At 47.2% G+C, this 27,610-nt stretch overlaps 1 protein-coding gene across 2 annotated transcripts; it reads left to right on the forward strand.

Moving 5' to 3' along the window:
- The first annotated feature begins 535 nt into the window (after window positions 1–535).
- PDP1 (pyruvate dehydrogenase phosphatase catalytic subunit 1) lies at window positions 536–13,012 on the forward strand. 2 transcript variants are annotated; one of them, XM_056522496.1, is made up of 2 exons: window positions 536–1,377; window positions 7,358–13,012. In XM_056522496.1, exons 1-2 carry the CDS (start codon window positions 1,320–1,322, stop codon window positions 8,995–8,997), a joined length of 1,698 nt encoding a protein of 565 aa, XP_056378471.1. In that variant the 5' UTR covers window positions 536–1,319; the 3' UTR covers window positions 8,998–13,012. The 2 variants fall into 2 exon arrangements, with proteins under 2 accessions (XP_056378471.1, XP_056378472.1); XM_056522497.1 differs by having other exon boundaries at window positions 537–1,170.
- The last annotated feature ends 14,598 nt before the right edge of the window (window positions 13,013–27,610 follow it).

A 27,610-nucleotide genomic window follows, 5' to 3' on the forward strand; every position in this document is an offset into this window, starting at 1 on the left:
CCCTTATGATCTGACACTTATTCCCTATCCTGTAGTAGGGGATACGTTTTTTGATACTGGACCACCTCTTTAAAGGAGATCTCCAAGATAGAAAAACAAATCCCTTATCCGCAGTATAAGTGTCAGATCGCGGGGGTCCGACCACTGGGACCCCTGTGATCTCTCGTACGGCTCCTCGGTTGCCTCATGAATGAAGACACGTCGACCACCACACAAAGCTGTGGCCAACATACCCCCTCCATGCTTCTCTATGGGAGAGCCGGAGACTACCGAGTGCAGAGGTCTTCCATAGAGATACATGGAGGGGTGTGACGGGCATCACTTCGTGTGGTAGTCAAAATGCTTCATTAAGGAGAGCTGGGGCCCATACAGGAGATCGCACGGGGTCCCAGTGGTTGGACCCCCGGGATCTGACACTTATCCTCTATCCTTAGGACAGGGTATACGTTTTTCTATCCCAGAGTACTCCTTTAATGCTCTCTAAAGTTAAAAGTTATTTAGGATTATTCCATTTTTCAGAGATATAAAAAGTAGAACAGGCTTTCTTCCGAATTACACAGCTTTGAGGCTGACACACCGATATTCGGGGCATGTTCACACAGTCAGGTTTTTAGATGCAGTTTTGATTCCCAAAGGTAAGAATGGAGTTAGAGTTTCTGTATCTCCTTATGATTAGCTTCCAGCTCTAGCTTCAAAAACCGCATCAGGGTGTGAACACTCCCTTAGGATACAGGCCCTTCGGGTGAGGAGGGGGGGGGGCACATATTTTAGCAGGCACAGGCTCATCAGTATTCCACAGCCGTCTATGTTCTCTCCCTGTCACTCCAGGCCCCGCCCACTGCCTGTCCATCAACAATCCATGCCCATTATCCGAGCGCTTGGCAACTTCACTTCAAAGAGCCGCCTGTGGAGGGGCGGGAGCATTGCAGTCACTACAGCCAATCCGGAGACAGGTGGGAGGGGCTTATCGGAAAAGGCGCGCTGCTATTGGCCCGGAGGAGGGTGTGGCGTGGAATCTTTAGCTTTTTTTTTTTCTCATTATTCCAGAGCGGCTGAAGGACGGGCGGCGTGACGTCACAGAGATTATCGCTGCTCGGCGGAAGGGCGGCCGGTACCGGAGCTCCGTGTATCCGCCAGCAGGGATGTGAGAGGGCTGACTAGGGGCCGCAGGTACAGCTCTCCCCCCGTACTGTCTGTCCGTCTCTCTCCCTCTTCTTCTGCTGCTGTTTTTTTTGTCTGTCCTCCGGTCCTATGTGGGACTGTCCCGCTCTTCTTCCTGCGCTGGTCTGTGCTGTCCGCCGGGCGGTTGCCGGTTGTGGATGTACGCAGCTTGTTGTGACAGGAGAATGTGTGTGTGTCCCGGGCCCAGGCGGATCGGTACGTATCCTTTTACCATGGCCGTCCCTTACCACACACTGCCGGTTATCATTATGTCACAGCCTCCGTCTCCTCCTAGGTGAGGCACAAGACGAAAAACGGCCGCTGTTGCCCCTAGCAACCAATCACAGCGCAGCTTTCAACAGCAGAATTTGAAATAAAAGCAGCTCTGTGATTGGCTGCTCTTACAGTAATCCGTTGCCTATAGCAACCTATCACAGTTCGCCTTACATTTTAGATTTGGGTTGCTAGGGGTAACTCGTGGGAAGTTTAGAACACTGTCATAGCAGCCAATCACTGTTTAGCTTTGGTTTCAAACTTTGCTGTGCTGTGATTGGTTGCTAGGGGCAACAGACAGGCTTTACAACACAGGAAATGTATTAAAACCTCTGCAGTTGCCCATAGCAACTAATCATATATTTTTTTCATTTTTATGCAATCTGGTTGCTATGGGCAACTGCACCACTGTTCTACACAGGTTTTGATAAATCTCCCCCTCTGTGTTCTAATGCCGGCTTGTCTGTTGCCCCTGACAATCATGGCGCCGCTTTCTTCTCAATCCTGCTATTGGAAAATGAGGGGCACCCCTACCGAATTTGATGAGCAAAAAGGGGGTGGGGGGGGGGGGTAGTGGTAAACAGCCACAATGCACATCAATGTATCTATTGCCTGTATAGATTAGTGCTGCTTTATACAGCAACTCACAAGTGACGTCTTCTAAAATCAGCGTCGCTCCCTTCTCTTTTCTGGGTCATAGCGATTTCTTCCAGCCACAATTCTTCACCGTTAAACCTGCAAAACAAACCTATTAGGCTCCGCATTTTTCCTGCATCAGCCTCCAGATTCCCCTTTTACAAGTGAAGAGGAATACAGAGGCTTATAGGTGTAAAGGGGTAACAGAGGGGTGTACATGGGTAACAGGGGTGCTGAGGGGGTGGACAGGAATGCCAAGGAGGTAATAGGGGTGGACTGGGGTGACAGAGTGGGGGTTGGACATTGGTGATATGGGGGGGGGGCAGACAAGGTGGACATGGATGACAGGAAAGTGGAGAAGGAGGATGGTCTGATGCATGTACACGCAATGTGCAAGCAGGCTTCCCTCTCTCCCTGCAACACCGTGATTCACAGGCGCGCAGGCCGGGGCGGGAGATAAAAAAAAAAAAAAAATTGCAGGAGCGTCGCAGTACCCTGGTTGGTAATCACTGGTGTATTTAAATACATTAAAGGGGTACTTCAGGGAAAAAAAAAAGTTTTCTTTTTACTCAACTGGTGCCAGAACGTTAAACTGATATGTAAATTTAAAAATCTTAATCCTTCCAGTACTTATCAGCTGCTGTATGTTCCAGAGGAAGTTCTTTTTGTTTTAAAATTTATTTTCTGTCTTGTCCACAGTGCTCTCTGCTGACACCTCTGTCCATGTTAGGAACTGTCCAGAGTAATTTACAAATCTGTTTAACTTTCTGGCACCAGTTGATTAGAAAAAAAATAGTTTTCCACTGGAGTACCCCTTTAAAAAGGTACCCCACTATAAACTAACAGCGTCAGATCGCGGGGTCTGAGGCATCCATAGACATAGACGCGTCCATAGACATGCGGACAATCTACTCCATGCATGTGGAAAGACAGGCTTCTGGAAATCACAGGGGGACACACAGGCCGGAACCCCCCCCCCCCCCCCCTACAATCGGACATTTATAGCTTATGTCTTATCCTAGGGGATAAGTTGTGGAGGACCCTTTTTAAGGTGGGCTTTCTCATCTTATAAAATGTCATATCATAGGCTATACCACCACTTCATCTCCGGGGATCCCACTTTTGAGACCCCCACTGATCGTAAGAATGAAGGAGGTGCAGCGATGATCGAACAGCAGCATGGATGGGGCGCCACATTCAATTTAATAGATCTTCATTCATGGGATTTGTGGGAGACCCAGAGATTGGACCTTAAATGGCCACTATCACCAAAACTATATTTTTTAAAACAATAGAGCCATAGAAAATAAGTATATCTCTATTACTATTTCATTTATTTACCACAGTTTCCCTTAGAAAACTGCTCCTATAAAAGTGGCCACTAGAGGTCCCCATAAAATGTCCCCCACCTGTTACTATGGTCTTTCTGACTGTGGCAACAGCAGCGTCTCAGTCGGAATACAGGAAGTGAGGGGGGGGGGGGGCTTTACAAGCCTGTGTGCACTCCCTGTGTGAGGATCTCCGAACACACAGCAGAGGAGAGCAGGCAGTGAGCGAGCTGCTGTGATTGGCTGAGAGGAAGCCACACCCCCTCTGGAGCTCGAGTAAGAAAAGAAGGATTCAGTGCAGAGCTCTGTACGTAGCATAGAGGAGAAGGGGCAAGTGTGACAGCATGATCTACCCCATACTGCAACATGTACCCCAGTAGTAAAGAGATGGGGAGGGGGTTTGTTAGTGTGCCAGCTCAGTAGTAAGGAGATGGCAAGGGGAGGGGGTTTGTTACAATGTGCACCTCAGTAGTAAAAAGATGTCATTAGGAGGAGGTTTGTTACAATGTGCCAGCCCAGTAGTAAGGAGATTACATGAGGAAGGGGGTGTTACTGTGTGTTATCAGTGTGTGATTACATGAGGAGGAGGTTTGTTACTGTGTCACCCCCAGTAGTAAGCATGGGAAAGCTGGATAACCTACTGTTGACAGCCATATTGCTTGTCATTTAGCTTCACTACATAGTAGAGGCCTGCATTGGGTTTGGAATTCCACAGGACCCAACCCAAAATGTGCGGCCGGTCAGAAGGCTGCTGTGGGCGGGCGCGGGCAGTCAGGCACAAATCCCGCAACACCATGGCAGCCTCAATATAAGTCCAACTCAGTGACTGTCTCACTGTTCTCCTCCCAGTCTTGTCTCCTCCCTCTGCCGCCACCGCTCCACCATTTTGTGGCGCGCTCAGCCTGTGCTGGAGGATCATCTACTCTGTACTCCATCTTCTCCCGCTGGCCTGGTAGGTCAGAGCTGCCACCAATGTTACTCCCAATTCACACACACAGTGGGCTGTGCTGCGGCCCGGCTGGGTATGTGACTGCATCCGTCTGTGATCCTCCCAGCCGGGGCTTCTGTCTGCACAGCTATTTCCATAGGGGTAAGTGCACTGCAGAGCATTGCACCCTAGAGTCTTCTACAGACCCTAGGGTGCAATGCTCTGCAGTCTGCACATACACCCCCCCCATGTGCATGGCAGTGTATGTATGTACATTCCTATACAGGTGGGGGTATGTGCAGAGCTTTGCAAACTAGTCTGTAGTACAGACTAGAATGAAATGCTCTGCATATACCCCCACCTGTATAGGGACTTCTATAGACCCTAGGCCTAGGGTGCAATGCTCTGCAGTCTGCACATACCCCCATGTGTGGATTGAAAAACCAGTCCTGTGCAGGGCTCTACTACATATAAGGAGAACAGCAGGAAAACGCCAGTAATCCTTCCTCTCTGTGTAACACGTGCAGCATAAAACCAGAGAAGAAAGGGTTACAGAGCAGAGTGCAGTGATTGGCAGTGATTCTTATGCAAAAAGCCAACTGGTGTGGGACGCTGAGCAGACACCCCTTTTGGTCGTTGGCATTGGGCATGATAGAAAATCTCCTTTTTAATTTGTATGCCCAAAAGTCAGTGGCATGCTGAGCACACATCCCTTTTGGCCAATCGGCATTGGGCATGATAGAAAATCAAAAATCGGTCAATGACAAGTGCAAGAGATCTAAGCTGGCCAGGCATAAACTATCTATTTGGCCATGTCAGATCCGTATGTTCTGATCCAAGAAATGGCCAACATGTTCTTTAGGTCAGTAATTGTAGGATTATGGCTCCTTGGTATGATTGTCCTATAGCTGCATTATGTAACTTATCAGCATTACGGGATAATAGTCTCAGCCCTCATACCAGAGTAGTGCCCGCTCAGCTCCAGTTACAGCGCCTCTAAAAATACCCGGAGCCTGTCATCCGGCTGAGCAGGCAGTGTAGCGTTTCTTGGATCTCGCTCTGGGTTTTGCATGTGACATGTAATCTGTCCGCTCTGGAGGTGAAGCTTCTGCTCGGCTGTAATGTCGTCCTGTAAATGTCTTCTGCCTATTTCTGTCTCATCCATTATAGGAAAACTTGTTTCCTCTGTATTCTTTCTTCTGCAATGTTTGTTCCTGTAATCTGTAAAAACAGCGGCCTCCAAACTGTGAACATCCAGTCGTTACAAATCTACAACTCCCAGCATGCTCCGACAATCGTTGGCCATCCAGACATGCTGGGAGTTGCAGTGTTGCAACAGTTGGAGGTCCACAGTTTGGAGACCTAAGTCTTAGTAGATCAGTAATGGATTCTGCATGGTAAGTATACAGAGACACCTTTTCTGCTGTGTTCTGTCAGGCTGCAGGTTGGTCACCATTGACCACTAAACCTTGAACCTTACAGAGGGGTATATGTCTTGTTCTGCCAAACAGGCCGTCAGTGCAGTCCCTTAAATTAGGCCTGAGGGTGACCGTACACATTCCGGTAAATGCATGTTGTGCCACCTTGTGCTTTGTGTATAGCTGATGAGGATCCATAATAAACCTGGTTATCAAATATTGCTGAGGATACTTGGCGAGTACAAAGAAAGCACAAGGGAACCGCATGCACCTACCACATGCACCATATTACTGGCACCCTTAGGACACTCAGTCACAAAGCTCTACAACAAATCCACATGTAAAACTCAAATGTTCTATTTTAGAACAATGTTTTAATGTACATAGGCCGACATTATTGTCTTTTAGGGTACATTCCCATACGGCGTATTTGCTGCGTATTTGCTGCTGTGTATTTTATTTTCTCTGTTGAAGTCAATGGGTAGGAAAATACGCAGCACCAAATACGCAACAAAATACGCCACGTGGGAATGCACCCTAAAACAGGTTCTTGTTTTTTTTTGGTCTAGAAAAGGCGCTAAAAAGGTGCAAGCAGGGTTTATCTGCACCTTTTTGCGCCTTTTGGTTCACACATTTCTGCTGATTTTGAGTTGCAATCCACTGATTTTGCCAATACACATGATATGGAAGTGCTTTATAAACTGCGCCTTTTTCTAAAAAGGCGCAAAGCCACTGAAAAGTCTCTAAAGCTACACCTGCCCAGATTTAGCTTAGCTTTTTGGTGTATGTAAAGAGAGAAATTTCAGAAAATGTGACCTGCACAAAATGTATCAAATGCTCTGCGACCATTTTAATACATTAGGCGCTCCTACACATTACCAGCACACAAAAAAAGTGTAGAAAAATGCATCACTCCCACCTACAATGATAAATGAGCAGCACCACATCTGTCCACAGCTGGTATTGCTGCCCAACCGCTTTAGGGAAGTCAAGCTGCAATACCGCTCAAACCCTGTTTGTTTTTGGAAGAAAGCGGCCATGTTTTATATTCCTGTACTATTACTGTAATTCTTGTGGACTCTCTGGCGGCCTCTGTGTAGAGCAGGATTTCCCAACCAGTGTTCCTCCAGCTGCTGCAAAACTACAACTCCCAGCAAGTTTTGAAACAGCTGGAGGCACACTGGTTGGGAATCCCTGGTGTAGAGTTTCCTTACATGAGCATGTTGTACTTTATGTAAGAGCTGTATATTTGTTACCAAAAAAACTCGGCATAGATTGAAAGTAGTTCCTCATCTTTTTTGATCTGTGTGGGGTCAGGGGGTTAGAGCACAGGATAAAGGGGACACTTGGCATACGACACTGCAGGAGAAAACTCAGCCCCCCACCGATTGTATAGTGATGGCATATCCTTACTCTGTGGACTTCCAGATTTTGCAAAACTACAACTCCCAGCATGCTTTGACAGCCAATGGCTGTCTGGGCATGCTGGGAGTTGTAGTTCTGCAACATCTGGAAGTTCAATGTTTGGAGACTGCTGTTATATAGGAAAGCCTCTTTGACTTACTACAAAAAAAAGTGTAGACAATCTACTGATATCCTTCCTCTTTCTGCAGGTTTCCCAGGAAGAAGTTGCTCTCCATCCTTACTACTTGATGCCATGTCTGTTCCTACACAGCTTCTCTTTCCTCTCATAAGGAATTGTGAACTGGGCAGGATATGCAGCTCGGTGTGTTACTGTCACCACAAGCCCCTGTGCTGTAGGTCCCGGTATCCACCTTCAAAGCCCCCCCGATGCGGAGTGGATGGGACGTTTGCTTCTGCCTTCCGCCGACCCAGGGATCCGTGTTACCAGCTGCGACAATACGTGACTACTCCGCAGAGGTTCTACCTGACTCCTCCCCAAGTGAACAGTATCTTGAAAGCCAATGAATACAGCTTCAAAGTCCCGGAATTTGATGGCAAGAACATCAGTTCAATCCTCGGTTTCGACAGTAACCAGCTGCCCGCGAACGCCCCGATCGAAGATCGGAGGAGCGCGGCTACCTGTTTGCAGACCCGGGGCATGCTTTTAGGGGTGTTTGACGGCCATGCGGGTTGTGCATGCGCTCAAGCGGTTAGTGAAAGACTCTTCTATTACATTGCTGTCTCGTTGCTACCTCAGGAGACTCTACTTGAGATTGAACATGCGGTAGAAAATGGCAGAGCTTTGTTACCCATTTTGCAGTGGCACAAGCACCCAAACGATTACTTCAGTAAAGAGGCATCCAAGCTGTACTTCAACAGTTTACGGACCTACTGGCAGGAGCTGATAGATCTCAACACTGGAGAGACGATCGATGTCAGGGAGGCTTTGATCAATTCGTTCAAGAGGCTCGACAACGATCTGTCCTTGGAAGCTCAGGTCGGAGATCCTAATTCTTTTCTGAACTACTGGGTCTTAAGAGTGGCTTTTTCAGGAGCCACCGCTTGTGTGGCTCATGTGGATGGTGTAGACTTGCACGTGGCCAACACTGGAGACAGTCGTGCCTTGCTTGGGGTTCAGGAAGAAGACGGGTCTTGGTCGGCAGTAACCATGTCTTATGATCACAATGCTCAGAACGAGTCTGAAATCCAAAGGCTCAGATCGGAACATCCAAAGGAAGAGAAGACTGTGGTGAAGCAAGACCGACTGCTGGGGTTGCTGATGCCCTTCAGAGCTTTCGGGGATGTTAAATTCAAGTGGAGCATTGATCTCCAGAAACGGGTTGTGGAGTCTGGACCCGATCAGCTGAATGACAATGAATACACTAAATTCATCCCTCCCAATTACCACACCCCACCCTACCTAAGCTCTGAACCTGAGGTGATCTACCATAGGCTGAGGCCGAAAGATAAGTTCCTCATATTGGCTACAGATGGGCTCTGGGAAACTATGCATAGGCAAGATGTGGTGAGGATTGTTGGAGAGTATCTGACTGGTGTTCACCATCAGCAGCCTATCGCAGTAGGAGGTTATAAAGTTACATTGGGACAGATGCAGGGCCTTCTTATGGAAAGAAGGGCCAGGATTTCTTCCGTTTTTGAAGATCAAAATGCTGCCACCCACCTTATAAGGCATGCTGTCGGCAACAATGAATTTGGCACTGTTGACCACGAGCGACTCTCAAAGATGCTTAGTCTTCCAGAAGAACTGGCCCGGATGTACAGAGATGACATTACAATCATAGTGGTGCCCTTTAATTCTCATGTCATTGGGGCCCATCAGCAGCAGTAAAAACCCCATCACTGAAACCAATGTACCAAAGTTACTGAAGCTTGGTTGTTTGGATACCTTTTTTGCACCTTTTTTTTTCTTTTCATTGAGTGGCATGAAACCTAATACTTAGCGCTGTAACCTTTTTTTTTTGGACAAGAGAAAACTGCATGGTAGATAATGGGTTAGTCTAGCTTGATATGCTTCAATTCCCCATGGGAAGACATATCCTGTAATATACTCTTTATTAGGCGTATGTGACCTAAAGCTGTACAATGGTTTGTTGTATTAGATGCCACTTTTCAATGCAGAACAAGGCCTTCCCTGCTAAGCATCCAGGGGGATTATATATATGTAATCTAGAGTTCTTCCTTCAGATTCTTCTACAGTGAATCAGTACTGTTACTTTAAACAATATGTAAATGTATCGTGGTCAGTCACTGTCGATAGTGCTATAAAGGGTTATGTCTTGGTTGTACTCCTTTAGCAAGTGTCGTCTGACCCCATTCACCTGCTGTACTAAAAATAAGCTGCTACAATCTACATCAGTGTTTCCCAACCAGGGAGCCTCCAGCTGTTGCAAAACTACAACTCCCAGCATGCCCGGACAGCCGAAGGCTGTCCGGGCATGCTGGGAGTTGTAGTTTTGCAACAGCTGGAGGCACCCTGGTTGGGAAACACTGATCTACATTTGACATGTTTCTTCATATGAACAAGCAATATAGGGGTAAGTAAGCCCACGCACAGTAATTGGGCTCTTGCATCCAATAGAGAATGTGGTTCAGGGTGGCAACTATCCAGCATTAGGGTACGTTCAGACGAGCGTATTTTCCGCGTGTATTATGCTGCAGATCCGCCGCTGAAGGACTTCTATATGCTGCCTTTACGTGTGCCTATTCAGAGCGGCAACACGCCGCTACGAGCAGACACACTGAGCAGGGGTAGCGGCCGTGCTGTGTGCGAGTACACCGCGCATGCCCGGCGACTCGCACATCGCTTCAGTGTGTCTGCACGTAGCGCCATATTGCCGCTCCGAGCAGGCACATGTAAAGGCAACATACAGAGGTCCTTCAGCGGCAGATTTGCAGCGTAAAATATGCGCTTGTCTGTGTGTTTTTTCTTTTTTTTTATTGTATCGTCATTGCCATCTTTTATAAATGACCAGTCCATTGTACACTCCACTTCCCAACTTCAGACGGGGGTTGTTTGCTGCTTGTCCATGGTTGTGGCTGAACTTCAAATCTAGTCCGAACCTGGACCCAGCATAGAAGGTTCTGGCGAGATAATAGGACCCTCAATATGAGTAGAATCTTCAATAAAGCACTTACTCCCCAAAGTTGGACTCTTTTCACACCGCGCACACAGCCTGTATGACATATGGCAGAGGTATACACATTGGGGGCTATGGAATGGTGCAGTGGTCTCCTCTTGTTCATTCAGGGAATACATTTAAATTGTGATGAAATTACACTTTCGGTTTCCATTGGGTGTTGGGGATGTTGGGTCTATGAATAAACTTGTTATGTGTTGCGATATGATGATGGAACTTTTTAGAAGTAGCAATCTTGTGGTCATTTCACACTACGGAAATTCTTTGCAGATTTCCTCTCTCATTGATCTCTATAGTAATTCTGCTGCTTAGCTCACACGTCAGAGGTTTTGCAGCTGAGATTTCGACTAGAAATTGGATTTTGGCGGAAGATTGTTCGGTGAAGTCCGTTAGAGAAGTGCCGTTATTTAACGTACAACATACATATATTGTATAATATATACAAGCTACCGGGGCATAATGAGTTGGAGTTTTATAACATCTGGAAAGTCACAGATTGGGGAATACTGATATACAGGCTATCTAAGAATGATGGGAGTTGTAGTCTTGGTGCAGTTTGAGAAATACAAATACAAGAAACGGTTATATAGGCCCTCAGGGCATTTTGGAGAGTTGTAGTTGTCATAGATTTGGGGAACACTGAGATATATTTATATTATACCGCCCGTCTTCAGGCACGGAGGGAAGATCGCTCCATGCAGCAGATGACCTGGGGGGGGGGGCTGCAGGAGAGATCGCGGGGGTCCCCAGTGGCGGGACCCCCGCGATCAGACATCTTATCCCCTAATCTTTGGATAGGGGATAAGATTTCTAGGGGTGGAGTACCCCTTTAACAACAGTATTTCCACTCTACGTAGTTACACTCCATATACATTTTACTAAAACTGTCTAATTGAGTTGTTTCCAACCAATGTGCTTACAGCTGTTGCAAAACCTATGGCCTATGGCTGTCCGGGCATGCTGGGAGTTGTAGTTTTGCAGCAGCTGGGGGCACCCTGGTTGGGAAACACTGCATTAGGTGGATGTTCTGTCAGTGCTGAGAGTTGAACACCTCCCCCCCCCCCCCCCTCTCTCTCCTTATTCTAGCCCTGCTTGATTGACAGTAAGCTGGAAGCCAAGCACTGTTTCCAAATCTCGTTCCTGTGCTGTGCATGCAGGAGGCACATGGTGTCTTTCATATAACCGCTATAGAACAATGTCTGCAATCTGGAACATGAATTGCAGCAGTCAGATTTCCTTTAAAAGTTGGCTAATGCATTTATCAATGGCTTTTGCAGGGGGATCCTTTTCCTACAGTAAACCGAAATAATGTGGGCGTCCTGTATTTTTTAGTCAGGTCCAATCCATTGCCTTTGAGTTTAAACCAGTGTTTCCCAACCAGGGTGCTTCCAGCAGTTGAAAAATTAAACTCCCTGCTGTCCGGCCATGCTGGGAGTTGTAGTTTGGCAACAGCTTGGGCACCCTGGTTGGCAAACACTGTCTTAAAGGGGTACTCCGGTGGAAAACATCTTTTTTAAATCAACTGGTGCCGGAAAGTTAAACAGATTTGTAAGGTACTTCTATTAAAAAATCTTAATCCTTCCAGTACTTATGAGCTGCTGTATACTACAGAGGAAATTCTTTTCTTTTTGGATTTTTCTGTCATGACCACATTGCTCTCTGCCGACACCTCTGTCCATGTCAGGAACTGTCCAGAGCAGGAGAAAATCCCCATAGCAAACCTATGCAGCTCTGGACAGTTCCTGACATGGACAAGAGGTGTCAGCAGAGAGCAACGTGCTATATGAATGGCAACTACAGCCACCACGCCCCCTCCATTCTTGTCTATGGGAGGAGGTGTGATGGCTTCGTACCAGTCACACCCCATCCCATAGACCTGACTGGAGGGGGCGTGGCTCGACATCACGAACACGGACGCTCCAAGCTTCCGTGTTCTGGATGCCATCGCTGCCGGACTGGAGATCGCAGGGTTCCCCAGTGGCGGGACCCCGTAATCAGACATCTTATCCCCTATCCTTTGGATAGCGGATAAGATATTGTTCGCCGGAGTACCCCTTTAAGCGGAGAGAAAAAAAATGTCTCTCTCCTCCCCTCTGCTCAATAGGACGCCCGACGGACCGTATTCAAGTAAATGGGGGCCAGCGTCATGCAAAGGGTCCATTCAGCTTTGCTTGACACTGAAAAGTACTGTGCAGAACGGCAGTGTGAGCGAGCCCTGTGGCTGTCCCTGAGAATGCATGCACGGTCTTGTAGTTCACCACATGAGGCCGATACATACCCCCTGCTTACATTTTATATACCTGTTATTTTGCTGCTTTCATATTGCAGGATTGTATAAGCAAATTCTGTAAGTAGAACATTACAAAACTCTCCAAGATCTAAACTCGTCATTTTCACTATAAAAATAAAATTACATTGATATCCATTTTCTGTTTCTCTATCCCTACAGGTGCCATACTTTTTATTGGGGTCCTAACCCCCCAGCATTCAGGATATCTTGCTTATACAGTACATGGGTTTTAGATCTCTTCTCCATTGGTTGAATAGCACTTATTTCATATTTTATATCAAAGCTGTTACAGTATTTAACCTACTATGTTGCTTTTACTATGACACTGTATGTACTCCCGTGTGTTTAGTGTATATGCTGAGAGAATAATAAATACTGTTTAGTATATAATTGCTTGTATTAAATACTTGCTGAAATATCTGGTATTCTGTCTTTTTTATTTTTTTTATTTTTAGTTTTTTCTTGAATGTAATGGGCAGTGATCTGACCTCAGCAATAGTTACAGAAAATGTTTACGGTGTGTATATATAAAAAATGATATATAAAAATACTATATTCTATAAAAATAAAATTATATTATAATATATTTATAAAAAAAAAAAAATATATATATATATATATATATATATATATATATATATATATATATATACGTATATTTATAAAAATTATATAATTTTTATAAATATACGTATATATATATATTTTTTTTTATATATAATACATTTTTTGTCCTAGTGGTCATGGTAAACTGCTCACTAAGTGTATGGCCCTAGGGCAGTGGTCTTCAACCTGCAAACCTCCAGATGTTGCAAAACGACAACTCCCAGCATGCCCTGGACGCTCTAGGTCTGGGTATCTAGAGCGTCCACACAACCACTCTATAGATTTGGCGATTCCTAACCAGGGTGCCTCTAGCTCAGTGTTTTCCAAATGGTGTGCCTCCAGCTGTTGCATAAATACAACTCCCAGCATGCTCTGACAAACAAGGGCATTCTGAGAGTTGTAGATTTTCAACAGCTGGAGGCACCGTTGTTGAGAAGGTTAATATAGATTTAAATAAACCTTGTATACTAGAAATCCCTGAGCCTGATTTACAGATTGTTTTCAGCTCTTAACATTTAAGCTCTGTGCCAGTTTTGACAGTAGTTTTCCACTGCGTAACTCTTGTCCCACCCTTAATGCTTTCCATGAGCCCGGCTGCTTGTGTACTCCAGGCTGTGGCCTACTTCACATCACTGAGGAATTGATTAGATTTGCATGGAAAATCTTATTTGCATAGAAATATCTGGTACAATTTACAAGATATGTATAGACTGTACTTAGTGTAAAGTGATGCTGGAGAAAAATATATCCCATGTTAAAGGGGGTGATGTGGGATTTCCAAATTAGTGGGGTGTTGCAGCTGTGTCCTGTTAAATGAATGGTGCATCAGGATGCACTAGATCAGTGTTTTCCAACCAGGGTGCCTCCAGCTGTTGCAAAATTACAACTGCCAGTGTGCCCGGACAGCCAATATCTGTTTGGGCACACTGGGAGTTGTAATTTTACAACAGCTGGAGGCACCCTGGTTGGAAAACACTGATCTAGTGCATCCTGGTGCACCATTCATTGTAGTTTTGCAACAGCTGGAGGCACCCTGGTTGGGAAAGGCAGAAATAACTACCGTATATGCCGGCGTATAAGACGACCCCCAACTTTTACAGTTAAAATATAGAGTTTGGGATATACTCGCCATATAAGACTTCCCCTCCTACCGCGATGTACGGTACCTTGTAGTTCTTCCCCCCACACACACATTAGGTAGGCATCATGTTCCCCCACATTAGGTAGGCAGTATAGTTCCCCCACAATAGTAGGCAGCTCCCTCACAATAGGTCGGGAGTTACCCCACATTAGGTCAGCAGCTCCCCCCACATTTGTAGGCAGTTCCCCCACAATAGTAGGCAGCTCCCCCCAACAGACATACAGCTTCCAGCCATATACAGTGTATGGCTGCAGGCTGCATGTCTGTACTGGTCTGCCCCAACAGTGTTCCGATCACCGCTCCTCCGGCCCGGGTCACCATCTACTGCTATGGCCTATGGACCATAGCAGTAGGTGCCGGGACCTGGGAGCGGTGACCGGATCACTTAAGATAGCCCGGTCGGCGCGCGTCGTCCTGCGGTCCTCCTGGTCCTGCGCTCCTCTGCCTCTATGGTTGTAGGGACGTGACGTCACTGACGTCCCGTGCGTACAACCATAGAGACGGAGGACCGAAGGAGGACGCCGGGGAATGGTAAGTGACCGGCGGACATCCTTATGTCCCGAAAAGATTTTTCGGGACACAGGGATGTCCGGCATAGGAATACCTATGATTATCTGCCCGGGTCGGCTCCTGTGTGTGGCTGTAGGCGGGGGCCGGCCAGAGCAAGTAAAAACTAATACTGTATACTAAAAACCAGGGGCCTCCAGCTGTTAAACTACAACTCCCAGCATGCCCGGACAGCCTTTGCCGTGCTGGTAGTTGTAGTTTCACAACAGCTGGAGGCCCCCGGGTTTTTAGTATAAAGTATTAGTTTTTACTTGCTCTGGCCGGCCCCCGCCTACAGCCACACGGGAGCCGGCCCGGGCAGATAATCAGAAGTTTTCCTATCCCAGACCTCAATACCCGGCATATAAGACGACCCCCGACTTTTCAGAAGAAAATTCGGGGTTAAAAAGTCGTTTTATACGCCGGGATATACGGTAGGTGCTTTTAAATGGGCACTGTCAGATTTAAAAACTTTTTATATGTTTTACATCTTGCCAAAACAATTTTTCTAACATTCTAAAATGTTCACATTTTATTAAGTGTCCTCATACCTCCTGGGACACCGATGAGTCCCACAGCAGCATGAGGGTGTCCAGGGGTCATGGACACGAGATGGCTGATTGACAAGGATAAAGGAGGAACACAGCCTGCAGCAACACTGCTGTAACTCAGAGTTTTACCAATCATGTGCCTCCAGCTGTTGCAAAACTACAACTCCAAGCATGCCTGGACAGTCAAAGAATGTCTGGGTATGCTGGGAGTTGTAGTATTGTAAAGCTGTAGGTACACAGCTGAAGGGGAAAAAAAAAAAAGTTATCCAAACACTGTACCTCCAACTATTTCAAAACTACAAGTCCCAGCACAACAGGGACTTGATACACCTGAATGACATAGGAGCTTGTAATGCATAGGAAAATATATGAATTAAAAACCCACTGTACTTTTAGCACTAAACCTTTGCACTAATTTAGGAAGATGTAAGATATACACTCGCCATATTGTCTTTGGTAGAGTACAGGCAATCTCCAATAATCATTGTGTGTGTACGGCATAAGAGAGGAAAGGGTTACAAAGCAGGGCTGCCATGCTCCCAAGAGCAGTGAGTCAGCAGAGTGAGAGAGGGGGAGGAGTCGCAATGTGCATGCAAGAGAGGGACAGGCCCCTTCCCTTTGGATAGATGAAGACATTGAGCAGCTGTAATAGATGCAATTTTTTAGTGAAATATGATACATAAAAATTACATGTACATGATCAGGATGAAGTACTGAGTAGTGTTGCTTATGAATATTCGCAATTCTAATATTCGTCGCGAATATTATGAATTTTGCAATTAAAATTCGCTATTTCGAATATTCGTCTTTTTTTCAAACTGTTTTAAAAACTGAGCACATTGTAGGGATCTCCTTCGACTGATAAATGCAATGTTTGTATCATTAAAGACCCAGGGATGAGACTGTGAGGCGAAAGGTTTATGCATGCGAATATTCGTGGAAATTACGCCCTACTTATGCCTGTGAGCCAATGAGAGTTCTGCAAGCACAGTTGTCAGAGCTTAGCAACGTCCCTCGCATGATGTTATAGCGCGCATGCGCAGACGAGCGAAATTTCGCTATTGATTTTGCATTAGCAAAATTTTGCAATTTAAAAAACGTCACGAATATTCGAATTTGACGATTATGGAACGAATATTCGTCCTCATTCACGAAATATCACGAATTCGAATATGGCATATGCCGCTCATCACTAGCACTAGTTTTTTTTTGTGGGATGACGGGTATTAGAGATGAGCGAAGTTACAGTGATTCGATTTGTCACGAACCTCGCGGCTCGGCAGTTGCTGATTTTAACTAAATTAGTTCAGCTTTCAGGTGCTCTGGTGGGCTGGAAAAGGTGGATACAGTCCTAGGAGAGTCTCCAGCCACCGGAGCACCTGAAAGCTGAACTAATTCATGCTGAAGTTAGCAACTGCCGAGCCGAGAAGTTTGTGACAAATTGAATCACTGTAACTTCTCTCATCTCTAACGTATCTGCTTTAAAGAAGCGCTTCAAGCACGTCACTTGTCCCACAGCACCATCTGTTTTATTCCAGCACAGCTGCATCAATACATTTTATTACAGTAATTTTGGTCATGTGATCACCAGTCTGACTTTCCAAACCTTTTATGTTCCAGAACAGGGTGTCAGTTCTAGGTTCTAACTTCCTGTGGACTAAAGTATGACATCACCTGCCAGATCCCTCCCACCAACTCCAGCTTGTATTTTCCAAACTGTTTCTCCAGCTGTTGCAAAACTACAACTCCCAGCATGACCGGACAACTGGGCACACACTTTTTTGGGAAACACTGCTCTATGGCATCAGGATATATAATATCCTAAGGGTGTGAGGGGTGTTAGGCATAGTTAGGGAACATAGCCGGAGTTAGTTTAGAACAGTTTATTTGGTGACAGGTACTTTTTAATAATAATAAAAAAACATGGCTCCAACAAAAAAGTTGTATCAATGGAAAGGATAATAAAACTACTTCAATAGGACCAACTAACATCTCTTTCCACAATCCAGCACTGGGTGGGGCAAAAGATGTTAGTTGTTCCCTGTCAATTGGGTAAAAAATGCGGTGCAGGTTTAAATAAAATGACATGGTTATAAAAGGAAAACATATGAGAAGAGCAAGGTATATGTCTAAGTATGAGGTTCTATAATTTGCTAAAGCCATGAGTTCTATTGGTTGTAGCTTTAGCTATAAGAATTGTTAACCAGTTTTTGGGGCAGTTTTTCATAACCAGCGTGCCTCCAGCTGTTGATAAACTACACCTCCCAGCATGTACGGACAGCCTTTGGCTGTCCGGGCATGCTGGGAGTTGTAGTTTTGCATCAACTGGGGGCACACTGGTTGGGGAACACTTAGAGACGGTCTAGAACATAGACCTTTTAAAGGGGTACTCCCATGGAATTTTTTTATTATTATTTTTTTTAAATTAACTGGTGCCAGAAAGTTAAACAGATTTGTAAATTACATCTATTAAAAAAATCTTAATCCTTCCAGTACTTTTTAGGGGCTGTATACTACAGCGGAAATGCTTTACTTTTTAGATTTCTCTGATGTAATGACCACAGTGCTCTCTGCTGTCCATTTTTAGTAACTTTCCAGAGCAGGAGAAAATCCCTATAGCAAACATATGCTGCTCTGGACAGTTCCTAAAATAAACAGCAGAGGTCAGCAGAGAGCACTGTGGTCATGACATCAGAGAAATCTAAAAAGAAAAGCATTTCCTCTGTAGTATACAGCCCCTAAAAAGTACTGGAAGGATTAAGATTTTTTAATAGAAGTAATTTACAAATCTGTTTAACTTTCTGCCACCAGTTGATTAAAAAAAAAAAAAAAAGTACCCCTTTAAATGACTTCAGTAAACTAATGCCATAAATGAAGAGATATTATGATTCGTGGTTCACGCAGATCACTAATAAAATAAAGCCTCTTCAGGAACAAGCACTTGATGCTGTTATCTCTGCCGGTAATAGGTTTATGATTAATATCCCACATGGAAGCACGTTCACCATGGTTGCCAGGCAAGCCGAGCCAGCGAGATTACTTATCTGCCTTTAACGTAACTGCAAACAATGCTTTCTAGTATGAAATCAGGAATGTGTGAAACAGCAGACGAGGTGTCTGACCATCCGATGCCTATTGTAGGCCTCGTCTATACTGAAGAAATATCCAATTTGACATATTAGGATTATGAGCAAAGAACCTAATCGTGATCTGTAGGTCGTTCTCGGCAGGGCTGGTGCTGGCAACTTAGGCAAAACCTAATTTTGCCACACTTTGGTCGCACCCCTTTTGTAACACTATACTATTACTGAATAAAATCTACTCAATGGGGGAGATTTATCAAAACCTGTGCAGAGGAAGAGTGGTGCAGTTGCCCATAGCAACCAATCAGATTGCTTCTTTCATTTTCCACAGGCCTCTAAAGAGGCCTGTGGAAAATGAAAGAAGCAATCTGATTGGTTGCTATGGGCAACTGCACCACTCTTCCTCTGCACAGGTTTTGATAAATCTCCCCCAATATTCCCAGATAGTGGTAGACATTAGCTCTATACAAGCTCCTCAGACCATATAAGTGATGACAGCTACATGTAGTGACTCACAGGTGACGACTTCTCTGATCAGTCACTTTTCTTTTTCTTCTTCATCTGGTCCGGACCGTCATGAAGATTTCTCCAGACACGAACTTGTCTTCGCAGATTCTGCCGGACAAATGTTTTACACTTCTTGTTCTAGACCAAACCTCACCTTTAGGGTGCGGTCCCTTGTAGCGTATACTCAGCGTTTTTTGCTGCGTATTTTCTGCAACTGATTTTGCTACCCATTGATCTCAATGGGTAGAAAAATACACAGCTGCATAGCAGCAAAATATGCTGCGTATACGCAACGTGGGACCGTACCCTTACATAAACTATCCATGTGTATTGCTCCACACAGTAATAGTGCCCACTTTCTGTCCCCTTATAGCATGTCATGACATTGCTACCATATTCCCTGACAATTACTCCATATTCCACACATCATGTCCATATTCACATACATTGTCCCCTTATATTCCTCATATTGGGGGAGATTTATCAAAACCTGGGTAGGGAAAAAAGTTCTGCAGTTACCCATTGCAACCAATTAAAATGATTCTTTAATTTTTTTTAAAAGGCCTCTGAAAACTGAAAGAAATAATCGTATTGGTTGCAATGGGCAACTGCATCACTTTTCCTCTCCAGAGGTTTTGATAAATCTCCCCCATTGCCCCATATTCCTAAAATTGCCCTCATATTCCTCACATTGCCCCCATGAAAAAAAACTCCACTCTCCATCATTCCTCTGAAGCTCCAGACTCCTCTCTCTGCGGCTCCATTTCCTTCTGTGCAGTGTCATACAGATCTAGCTGGTTTTTGGGAGCGCCCCCTAGTGTTTCTGGGGTCCCTTACCCTAGTTACCTCACTAAGCCTGATGGGTGGATCCTGAGCCTCCGCTATCTGGGAGCTGGGGTACATGTCAGCGCAGTGCCTGCACCCAGTGGAGCCAGGGCTGCCATCAGAAATTTTGGGGCCCCCTACACAGCTCAGACCTGGGCCCCCTGGACACCCCTCACAGTACCGCCAATTGCACATATCACGTTGTGCGTCCTACGACGTACAACATGATACCAGTATCAGCATTAAAAATCGGGCTGCTACCCCCATGCACTTTTATCCCCTCCCCCCTTGATCAACCCATTGTGCTATATATCATTTCCCCCCCCTCTGATCCCCCTGTGCCACTTTATATCCCCCCTCTGATCCACTTTATATCCCCCCTCTGACACTTTATATCCCGCTCTGATTCCCCCCTGTGCCACTTTATATCCCCCCTCTGATCCCCCCTGTGCCACTTTATATCACCCCTCTGATCCCCCCGGTGCCACTTTATATCACCCCTCTGATCCCCCCGGTGCCACTTTATATCCCCCATCTGATCCCCCTGTGCCACTTTATATCCCCCCTCTGATCCCCCCTGTGCCACTTTATATCCCCCCTCTGATCCCCCCTGTGCCACTTTATATCACCCCTCTGATCCCCCGTGCCACTTTATATCCCCCATCTGATCCCCTTGTGCCACTTTATATCCCCCCTCTGATCCCCCTGTGCCACTTTATATCCCCCTCTGATCCCCCTGTGCCACTTTATATCCCCCCTCTGATCCCCCTGTGCCACTTTATATCCCCCTCTGATCCCCCTGTGCCACTTTATATCCCCCTCTGATCCCCCTGTAGCACTTTATATCCCCCCTCTGATCCCCCTGTGCCACTTTATATCCCCATCTGATCCCCCTGTGCCACTTTATATCCCCCTCTGATCCCCCTGTGCCACTTTATATCCTGCTCTGATTCCCCCCTATGCCACTTTATATCCCCCCTCTGATCCCCTTGTGCCACTTTATATCCCCCCTCTGATCCCCTTGTGCCACTTTATATCCCGCTCTGATTCCCCCCTATGCCACTTTATATCCCCCCTCTGATCCCCCTGTGCCACTTTATATCCCCCCGTCTGAACCCCTGTGCCACTTTATATCCCCCGTCTGATCCCCCTGTGCCACTTTATATCCCCTCTCTGATCCCCCTGTGCCACTTTATATCCCCCCTCTGATCCCCCTGTGCCACTTTATATCCCCCCGTCTGAACCCCTGTGCCACTTTATATCCCCCGTCTGATCCCCCTGTGCCACTTTATATCCCCTCTCTGATCCCCCTGTGCCACTTTATATCCCCCCTCTGATCCCCCTGTGCCACTTTATATCCCCCCGTCTGAACCCCTGTGCCACTTTATATCCCCCCTCTGATCCCCCTGTGCCACTTTATATCCCCCCTCTGATCCCCCTGTGCCACTTTATATCCCCCTCTGATCCCCCTGTGCCACTTTATATCCCCCCTCTAATCCCCCTGTGCCACTTTATATCCCCCTCTGATCCCCCTGTGCCACTTTATATCCCCCCTCTGATCCCCCTGTGCCACTTTATATCCCCCATCTGATCCCCCTGTGCCACTTTATATCCCCTATCTGATCCCCCTGTGCCACTTTATATCCCCCCTCTGATCCCCCTGTGCCACTTTATATCCTGCTGATTCCCCCCTATGCCACTTTATATCCCCCTCTGATCCCCTTGTGCCACTTTATATCCCCCCTCTGATCCCCTTGTGCCACTTTATATCCCGCTCTGATTCCCCCTATGCCACTTTATATCCCCCCTCTGATCCCCCTGTGCCACTTTATATCCCCCCTCTGATCCCCCTGTGCCACTTTATATCCCGCTCTGATCCCCCTGAGCCACTTTATATCCCCCCTCTGATCCCCCTGTGCCACTTTATATCCCTCCTCTGATCCCCGTGCCACTTTATATCCCCCTCTGATCCCCCTGTGCCACTTTATATCCCCCCTCTGATCCCCCTGTGCCACTTTATATCCCCCATCTGATCCCCCTGTGCCACTTTATATCCCCCATCTGATCCCCCTGTGCCACTTTATATCCCCCTTCTGATCCCCCTGTGCCACTTTATATCCTGCTGATTCCCCCCTATGCCACTTTATATCCCCCCTCTGATCCCCTTGTGCCACTTTATATCTCGCTCTGATTCCCCTATGCCACTTTATATCCCCCCTCTGATCCCCCTGTGCCACTTTATATCCCCCTCTGATCCCCCTGTGCCACTTTATATCCCGCTCTGATCTCCCTGAGCCACTTTATATCCCCCCTCTGATCTCCCTGTGCCACTTTATATCCCCCTCTGATTCCCCTGTGCCACTTTATATCCCCCTCTGATCCCCCTGTGCCACTTTATATCCCCCCGTCTGATCCCCCTGTGCCACTTTATATCCCCCTCTGATCCCCCTGTGCCACTATATATCCCCCCTCTGATCCCCCTGTGCCACTTTATATCCCCCCTCTGATCCCCCTGTGCCACTTTATATCCCCCTCTGATCCCCCTGTGCCACTTTATATCCCCCTCTGATCCCCCTGTGCCACTTTACATCCCCCTCTGATCCCCCTGTGCCACTTTACATCCCCCTCTGATCCCCCTGTGCCACTTTATATCCCGCTCTGATTCCCCCCTATGCCACTTTATATCCTCCCCTCTGATCCCCTTGTGCCACTTTATATCCCGCTCTGATTCCCCCTATGCCACTTTATATCCCCCTCTGATCCCCCTGTGCCACTTTATATCCCCCCTCTGATCCCCCTGTGCCACTTTACATCCCCCCTCTGATCCCCCTGTGCCACTTTATATCCCGCTCTGATTCCCCCCTATGCCACTTTATATCCTCCCCTCTGATCCCCTTGTGCCACTTTATATCCCGCTCTGATTCCCCCTATGCCACTTTATATCCCCCTCTGATCCCCCTGTGCCACTTTATATCCCCCCTCTGATCCCCCTGTGCCACTTTATATCCCGCTCTGATCCCCCTGAGCCACTTTATATCCCCCCTCTGATCCCCCTGTGCCACTTTATATCCCCCCTCTGATCCCCCTGTGCCACTTTATATCCCCCTCTGATCCCCCTGTGCCACTTTATATCCCCTCTGATCCCCCTGTGCCACTTTATATCCCCCATCTGATCCCCCTGTGCCACTTTATATCCCCATCTGATCCCCCTGTGCCACTTTATATCCCCCTTCTGATCCCCCTGTGCCACTTTATATCCTGCTGATTCCCCCCTATGCCACTTTATATCCCCCCTCTGATCCCCTTGTGCCACTTTATATCCCGCTCTGATTCCCCTATGCCACTTTATATCCCCCCTCTGATCCCCCTGTGCCACTTTATATCCCCCTCTGATCCCCCTGTGCCACTTTATATCCCGCTCTGATCTCCCTGAGCTACTTTATATCCCCCTCTGATCTCCCTGTGCCACTTTATATCCCCCTCTGATCCCCCTGTGCCACTTTATATCCCCCCTCTGATTCCCCTGTGCCACTTTATATCCCCCCTCTGATCCCCCTGTGCCACTTTATATCCCCCCGTCTGATCCCCCTGTGCCACTTTATATCCCACCTCTGATCCCCCTGTGCCACTATATATCCCCCTCTGATCCCCCTGTGCCACTTTATATCCCCCCTCTGATCCCCCTGTGCCACTTTATATCCCCCTCTGATCCCCCTGTGCCACTTTATATCCCGCTCTGATTCCCCCCTATGGCACTTTATATCCCCCTCTGATCCCCCTGTGCCACTTTACATCCCCCCTCTGATCCCCCTGTGCCACTTTATATCCCGCTCTGATTCCCCCCTATGCCACTTTATATTCCCCTCTGATCCCCCTGTGCCACTTTACATCCCCCCTCTGATCCCCCTGTGCCACTTTATATCCCCCTCTGATCCCCCTGTGCCACTTTATATCCCGCTCTGATTCCCCCCTATGGCACTTTATATCCCCCTCTGATCCCCCTGTGCCACTTTACATCCCCCCTCTGATCCCCCTGTGCCACTTTATATCCCCCTCTGATCCCCCTGTGCCACTTTATATCCCGCTCTGATTCCCCCCTATGCCACTTTATATCCTCCCCTCTGATCCCCTTCCCCCTTTTGCGCTTTGATCTGTAGTTTTTACTGGTGCCATTTTTTGTTTTTGATGGGACTTATGGATTACTTTTTATTTTTTATGGTATATGACGACTTAAAATGAGTAACTGTGGACTGTGGTATTTTTAACAATTACGCCATTGACCATGCAGGTTATTTAACGTTATATTGTAATAGTTTGGACATTTATGCACGCGGTGATACCACATGTTTGGATTCTTAAATTATTTTATTTTTAAAAATGGGAAAAGGGGGTGTGTGGTGGGAGTGTTAAATGCAGTGTGTGTGAATTTTCTAGTGCAGTGTTTTCCAAACAATGTATATCCAGCTGTGGCAAAACTACAAGCATGCCCAGACAGCCATCGGCTCTCCAGGTATGCTGGGAGTTGTAGTTTTGTAACAGCTGAAGGCACCCTGTTTGAAAAACACAGATACTGTATAGTTATTTGTGTGTGTGTATGTACTATAGGTTACCTTCTCATGATACACATTCCCCTATACAGGAACTTCCTCCTGGGCCTCCATAGCACAGCAGTTAGGCTCCTCCCACCCATGTGACTGATCACATGGTAATGACATCATCTAAGGTACCTCTACCATCCCATACACAGCCTGATGTTCGGCAGTAAATCGCTCCACTGCGCTGCTGTTGCTGCAGCCTGAAGCCTCCGCTCATACAGGGAGGAGAGGACAGATGCAGTAAGTATTAGGTTGCAATTGCCAGTGGAAGCAGAAGACTTTTTTAACAGGAGTCTTCTGCTTCTGTGCTGGGGCTGCTGCAGGGGGTGCAGCGGGGGCCCGGGCCTACTGGGAGCCAGGTCCCCTTACTGGGATACTGGCTGTACCCCCCTGATGGCGGCCCTGAGTGGAGCATCCGGGGTAGGGATGTGGGGTCCCACTGGGAACATACTCAATACACTGAGACTGACACAGCCTAATGTGAACTAACATTATATAGTAGGTAGCAAATGAACAAACATACATAGGATAATACAATAATAATAGTGTAACACAGATAAAAATGCAATGTGGATTTTTCTCACCCACCCAATAGCACACCTGCGCCCACCCCTTATCTTTGCCCTAATGGCCGTTGGCTAACATAGGAGTGTTGGGGCCCTTATAAGCCCTGCTCCGCAGCATCACTGAAGCAGCCTGCGCTGTGTAACATCCACCACCGGACCCCAGAGTCTTTGCCTTGAGTAAGGAGACAGGTGCCCTGTGGTGGAAGGGGAAGAGGCTTTAGCTTTCCCTCACAACACCATTAACCGGGTCAGTCCAGCAACAGTCTCATCTCACTGTATTCACCAGACGTCTGGACTCGGTGCTTGTCTCTGCCAGCAGGTCTCTCTCTCAGCTAGTGTGGTCCTGTGTGAAGAAAGTTCTCTCAGCTAGGTGCTGTCTCTGTGGTGCAGTCTCTCACAGCTAGAAACACATCCTTTCTCTGGCTGTGCTTGTGGTAGTCTGAGCAAATCCTCAGGGCACAGGATCTGTGTGATGTCACAATCATGTGACCGAAGTCTCAACCAATCAGAATCATCTCTCATGAAATGACTGCTAATCATGTGATCACAGCTCCAGTCTGTATTAACAGCATACTAAGTTCATTTGTGGTCTCCATCCGCATTTGAGATAATGCAGCCAACTCCATAGGGATTACACAGAGATACTGCATGAACAGGGAGCCCTGCCTGAAGTAACAAGACAGAGCGGTGTAACGCCATCCTGTTATGGCTGCTGCATGCTTGTTAATGATTAGTATCAATGGGATTGCTGCTCCCTGTCATTAGAAGTGAGTGTCTGGCTGCTGATAGTAGCTGACACTCACCGCTATGAAGCGAGCACAGCTCCTGCGCTTGCCTTAAAGTAACTAAATGCTCCAGGTGCATTAAGGCTGGATGTAAAGGGTGTAAATTTACACCCTGCGTCCTTCACAGGTTACAATGATCAAGGACATAGAGGGCAATTGGGCTGAGGTCCCACTCAGAGGAAGATTAATGATACTTAGGCCCCGTGCTGTTGATAAATTGGGCCCCCCTCCTCTTTATCTACAAAATGGTGCTAATGCATTTCAAGTGAGTAACTGCTTTTATCATATTAGCGCCAGGTTATGGGCCAAATCTCCAGACTGTATGCCTCTATTTAAGTGAAATTACATACAAAACTCCTTAGAATGTTATTAAGATTGTGCCTAAGAAAATTCATTGGTTGCTTTGGGCAAAGCCAGGAGTGGTGGCCCAGTATAGGAGGTGTTACCCCGTGCTCCTGCTGTCCTGACAGGCAGCTTCCTTTAGTGTCCCCAAGGCCCCCTGCACTTGTTTCCCCATTGTAAATATGTTTTACCATGTTAAGTGTTATAAAATGTCTTGTTGCTTTAAGAGTTATACCATGTGATATGTCATGTGATTGTTACCCAGGAGGTACCAGTGACCAGGTGATCCCAAGAGTGACCTATGGGCTCCCTGCTAGTCTCCCCCATATAAGCCCTGGGTGGAGCTTCTCTCTCTTACTTCCTGCTGAGGTCCAGTGCAGTCGCCTAGTGTGTGTGTCCAGAGTGTTGGAGGCCTCAAAGTCCAGTCCTGCAGTCACCATCAAGTCAAGTAAGATAAAGTCACAGCTTTATGAGTCAAGTCAGTCCCTGTCATCTGTCAAGTCAGCATGGTCTGCATTCAATTGTCCAGTCCTACTACAAGTCCCAGCAAGCCCTTAAGGTCTCTGCGTCTCTGGTCACCTCTGTGGGCCCTGGCTGAACTGTATAGACTTTACCATCTGTCTACCCTCAGTAAAGCTACCGTTGTCCGTAACTTGGTGTCGGAGTCTTTATTGCCCCCATGCCTAGCCCAGGATCCAGCGGTATACCTTCCGGTGGTTATAGGCTAAACCATGCCCTGGCGTCACGAATATAAGGGGTTAATGCCATCTGCCCCTAGGGTAACAACATCTGCCCTGCACCACACATCCCGCTACCACAACTTTTGGCATCACGAACAGGATATGGGTGTGTGTTTTAGGGATCGACTGATATCGGTTTTTAGGGCCGATACCGATAATCGGTGGAGGTTAGGGCCGATAGCCGATAACTTATACCGATATTCCGGTATAAGTTATCGGCTATTTATCCCACCGCGACACCGCTGCAGATCATTGATTTAAAGCAGGCACTTTAAATCAATGCACTGCAGTGGCTTTTGCGGTGCCATAGACCGCCGCCGCCTCCCGCTACTTTCCCCCTGCCTGTTCGGGGGTCCTGAGACCTATCACCGCCACCCCCTCACCGCTCCCGCACCACTCCCCCCACCGCCACGCCGCGTCGCACTCTACTCTACATCTGGCTCCGGTGGCGTCGCGTCCACTCTACATCTGGCTCCGGTGGCGTCCTCCTGAGCTGTCACTGTGCGCACTGACAGTGACGTCACGTTGCGCACGTCACATCACTCGTCATTGCGCACAGCGTAACGCAAGACGCAGCAGGAGCCAGAAGTAGCGTGGGCCCCGGGAACAGGTATTAATAAAACCGGGGATGGGGGAGGCAATGGGGCCGGGGGGGTGCGGCAGGTCGGGGGGGGGGCTTTCGCGGTGCGGTGGGGGCATTATCGGCTTATCGGCAAGGTAATTGCCG

This window comes from Hyla sarda, chromosome 5 (genome assembly GCF_029499605.1).
Source record: "Hyla sarda isolate aHylSar1 chromosome 5, aHylSar1.hap1, whole genome shotgun sequence".
NCBI lineage: Eukaryota > Metazoa > Chordata > Amphibia > Anura > Hylidae > Hyla > Hyla sarda.